General features: G+C 45.7%; 1 protein-coding gene across 1 annotated transcript; it reads left to right on the forward strand.

Annotated features, from left to right (window-relative positions):
• The first annotated feature begins 1961 nt into the window (after nucleotides 1-1961).
• On the forward strand, nucleotides 1962-2974 carry LOC117286576 (double homeobox protein B-like). Its single transcript, XM_033765311.1, has 3 exons — nucleotides 1962-2158; nucleotides 2318-2507; nucleotides 2606-2974. Exons 1-3 carry the CDS (start codon nucleotides 1962-1964, stop codon nucleotides 2972-2974), a joined length of 756 nt encoding a protein of 251 aa, XP_033621202.1.
• Nucleotides 2975-4364: the final 1390 nt, after the last annotated feature.

Below are 4364 nucleotides of genomic sequence, written 5' to 3' on the forward strand. Positions count from 1 at the left end.
CAGCGGTTCCTTTCGCGGCTTTGCTCTCTTGAAAATAATTTTTTGTTTGTTTGTTTGTTTGTTTGAGACAGGGTCTCACAATGTAGTTGAGACTGACCTGGAACTCACTATGTAGCCCAGGCTGGTCTCAAATTCACAGCGATCCTCCTGCCTCAGCCCCCCAAGTGCTGGGATTACAGGCGTGTGCCACTAGACTGAAAATAACTCTTATTGCGCGAAAATAATAATGTTACCTTCGTAAGTGGCAGTCTCTGAGATGAACCTTCATTGTCTCCTGTGATCTATGAAGCAGAACTCCAGATGCTGAGAAACGCATGGTCTGAAACTCTTTCGTCCTCTGCCTTGCCTCACATTATTCATCCTCATCACTTCCCTCTCCCTCTCTAGCTTGCGGTAGTGGGATTAAACCCAGGAAGCACTGAGCATCCCCAGCCTTTGTTACTCATTTTGAGACAACAGTCTTCACTAAATTATCTAGGCTGCACTCAAATTTGTAGTCTTCCTGTCTCAGCCACCTGAGTAGCTGGGATTATAAGATTACACGCCACCGCGCTATTCAGTCCTTGCTTTTGTCCTGTTGGCCAGAAATTTATTTTTCTTGATCTCTTCTCAGTCCCTTGCTCAGTCCCCACTTGGTTCTACCCCAATATCATGTAAAACTGTGGTCAAATCAGTCTGTCACGCTTGTCACTAACCTGTCGTTTGGCATAGTGGTGCCCACCCTGACCTATGATGGACAAGAGGGAAATTACCCCCCCCAACTCTACAGGGCTCTTCTGTGGGTCCCAGTGGAAGATGAAGATGTCTATTGAGGAACCTGTTTCCATTTTCTGGGAATTGTGGCCTTCTCAGGGATAGGCCCTTATATCCATGTTCATAACGCTCCATAATTGAGCCAGCTACCTACTTATTCCCACACATATAAAACCGAGATAATCTAAGGAGCTGGCAGTGGTCCTAGGCCCTGTACCGCCAAGTGCGTTGTGGGGCTGAGACTACCTTCCTGCATGGGGTTCTCTGTGCAGAGAGAAACAGCGTGCAGCACACAGAGGCAAGGAGACATCCTCAACCCCTTTCTCTAAAGTCCTAAACCCTCAATCTGAAATTTCTCTAACTCGTCCCTCTTACTTCCTGCCTCCCTCCCTTCTACTCCGTATTGCTTGTTTGCTGTTTCTTCCTGTTCCATTTCACTCTTGTGCCGCAAAAAGCACCACCTCCAAAATTTAAGGACTTTGACATTGTTGTGATCATAAAACTGAAATTTTGGCAGAGACTGTTCTGCTCCCTGATGTGTGAAGTCCAAACTGGAGACTAAAATTCATTTCAGACATTTTTCTCCCCAAAGCCTTGGGCTTCTTCCTAGCATGGGGCCACCTCCCTCAGTTTCCCTACAAGTATCCACTGTGAACTCAGTGCAGGGCACAAGGCTCCCAGACATTGCTTCTATCACATTCTACCCGTCAAGGTAGTCTCTTAGGTCAGCCTAGATTCAAAGGCAGGGAATTCGAGTCCATCTCTGAACCGGAGGAGTGGAGGTCTAAAAATTCTCAGTTTATGATCAAAAGAAATTGTGGCTGGGTGGGGTAGGTGGTGCATACCTGTGACCTAACCCAGCATGCAGGAGGCTGAGGCAGTTGGATCTGGAGTTCAAAATGAGACTGGGCTACCTGGAAAGGAGTCTGTCAAAGAGGAAGAGAAGCTGGGCGTGGTGGTGGACACCTGTAATCCCAGCACTCGGGAGGCTGAGGCAGGAGGATCGCTGCGAGTTCAAAACCAGCCTGGGCTACACTGTCAGTCTCAACTACATAGTGAGATCCTGTCTCTAGATAAATTCATTCATTCATTAAATTAAATTAAATTACATAAAAAAGAAGAAAAAGAATGTTGTGGGTGACTCACCATCTAAATACAAAGTGATCAGAGGCCTAGTTCTCCCTCTCCAGTCTGCATTCCTTCCCACCATGGACTTGAACAGCGCCTCAAGTGAAAAAGAAATCTGGAAAGGCAAGACAGCTTACAACCAGATCCAAAAGGAGATCCTCCTAGCATGGTTTAAACACTATCCTCACCTGGATAAAGTTACCATGGAACGACTGGCACAAGAAATCGGTGTTCTGGCATCTAAAATTAAGAACTGGTTTAAAAACCACAGATGGAAGTAAGTGAGATCTACACCCCTGAAACAGCACCAGATGAAGCTGTGGACTCAAGAATGGTTAACAAAAGCCAGCCAAGAGCTGATGGCCCTCACAGCAACTCAAAAAAGGATCCTAAGTCAAGCCTTTGAGAAGGACTCATTCCCTGATTCCGCTACCAGGAAAAAACTGGCTAACCAAATAGGCATTCAGGAATCCAGAATTCTGAGGTGGTTTCAGAACCAGAATTCTTTGAATCCTGAGCAGAGAAGGGAGCTGCTGAATCTCCCGGTAGAAAGCACACATGAGAGACCAGATGAAACTCTTCAGCAGCAGCAGCAGCACATTAACCTGTCCACACTCCCATGTGAGGTTCACAATTTTCCTCCCTCCAGTTCGCCCTTCAGCAAGCAAACATTTCTGCCTACTCCTCTTCCCATGTATCCTTTGAGCTTTGGGATCCCTTCCAGGTCTGTGTGAGCCAAGGACCAAGCGTCATAGCCAAGCAGCCCACACAGGCTACGGAGGGAGGAGAGAGCTCTGACTTCCCTCTGACTTTTATGGATCACTTGCTTAAACTGCTGACTCCAGGAGAGAATTCAGACACCCAGGCTCCTTCCTGCTGCCAATACCAAGAAAAATGCCAAAATGGCAAGGAATACAGTGACACAGGAGCCCTGCAGGGAGCGAACCATTCTCAGCCTCATCCTGAGCAGGAGCAAGAGTTTCCAGATCCAGGTCACAGTGACATAGTTTATATTACGCAATGGTGGGACAAGGGCCGCCAGGCTCTCATCGCAGAGTGGGAACCTCTGGAAGGGACACCCCGAGGATGGTGAGCACCAGCAGCAGTCACAGCTGCACAGCCACCCACACCAGCAGTCTGTAGAAACCCAGAGCCTTTTGATAACTCCTGGCACCCACAGATTCTCAGTAAAAACTACAACTTTATCTTCAAGATTTTCTTAGCCCAAGATTTTCTCGTTTTGTTGTTGTTGTTTTGTACCAGGGCTCGAATGTGGGAGCCCGGCCGTGGCCCTCTAGGAATTTGACATTTAAAAGGAAACTTCTTCACCTCTACACTCAAGGCATTGATACAATCTGTAACATTCTAGGACTCTGCTTGTTAAACTTGTTGCTGCAATGGAAGAAACTCAAAGAGACAGCCATAGATCTGATGTTATCAGTAAGAGTCAGGAAATTCGGTCTTTGAAAAACAATGATTTGGTGTTGTGTGCCCTTAAAAGCTTCCTGTTGCTGTGAACCTATAAAAGGAGCTGTTTCTGCGAAATAAACCACACTTCTCTTCGTCTCTGCTTAGGCTTGAGTATTCTTTCCTTTCTCAATCCTCACTCCTTGACTCAGGCATGTTCGTGTTGTGACGGCTGGACCGCCACAAGTGGCGCCCGAACAGGGACCTGAAGAACAAGAACTTGAAGAACAGGGATCTGAGTATCAAGGGATTCAGTGAAGGACACCGCTGGATAAAGAATAAAAGGAGATCTCGACAAAAAGAAAAAAGAGGACCTTCAAAAGGAAGGCAAAAAGAGGAGCGGTGAGTTTTCTTGTAAATATTAAAAATGGGAGCAGGCAAGAGTTGCATGCTTTTTGTATATATGCTTAAAGATTTATTGTGTGTCGGTGGTGCTAGAGTAGGGCATCAGCAATTGTGTAATTTATTAGAATTTGTAGAAATAGTTCGTCCTTGGTTTCCTTTTCTTTGCTTCAGTGTCTTTCTTTTCCTGTTAATGTCTGAATTGGTAATTTGTGATCCGGATCATTTTGGAGGCAGGGAGGGAAGTCCAGGCAGACGTGCTAGTGGACCGGAGAGGTCCTTTGCCCTTCTGGTAGGAACTTTGTCTCTCTGTTTATGGGGAGGGAAGTTAATTTTTTTTCTCCTCCTCAAGACCCTCTGGTCGAGAGTGTTGTTCTGGTACTGGTTTTGGAAGAGGAAATTAAGGAGATTCCCCAACAGAGTCCCTGGTTCTTCTTTCGGTTTGGTTTTCATAAGTCTTTGTCTTACGTTGTTTGGCCTCTTTTGCTCCAGCCTAGGAGTTGCTCAAACTTCTGCTCTGTGACAGTCAGCTGTTAGTGAAAACTAGTTTTGGTAACACTTCTTGTGCAAATGATTAAACTGTGATTATAGGTTTAACTTGTTCTTTTAGATTAATACTGTTCTATTGGCAGCCAGTCAAATTTTAAGATGTAATAATCTAAAAGCAGAAAAAG

Source organism: Fukomys damarensis, unplaced genomic scaffold (genome assembly GCF_012274545.1).
Source record: "Fukomys damarensis isolate Sample0158 unplaced genomic scaffold, DMR_v1.0_HiC HiC_scaffold_17, whole genome shotgun sequence".
Lineage (NCBI taxonomy): Eukaryota > Metazoa > Chordata > Mammalia > Rodentia > Bathyergidae > Fukomys > Fukomys damarensis.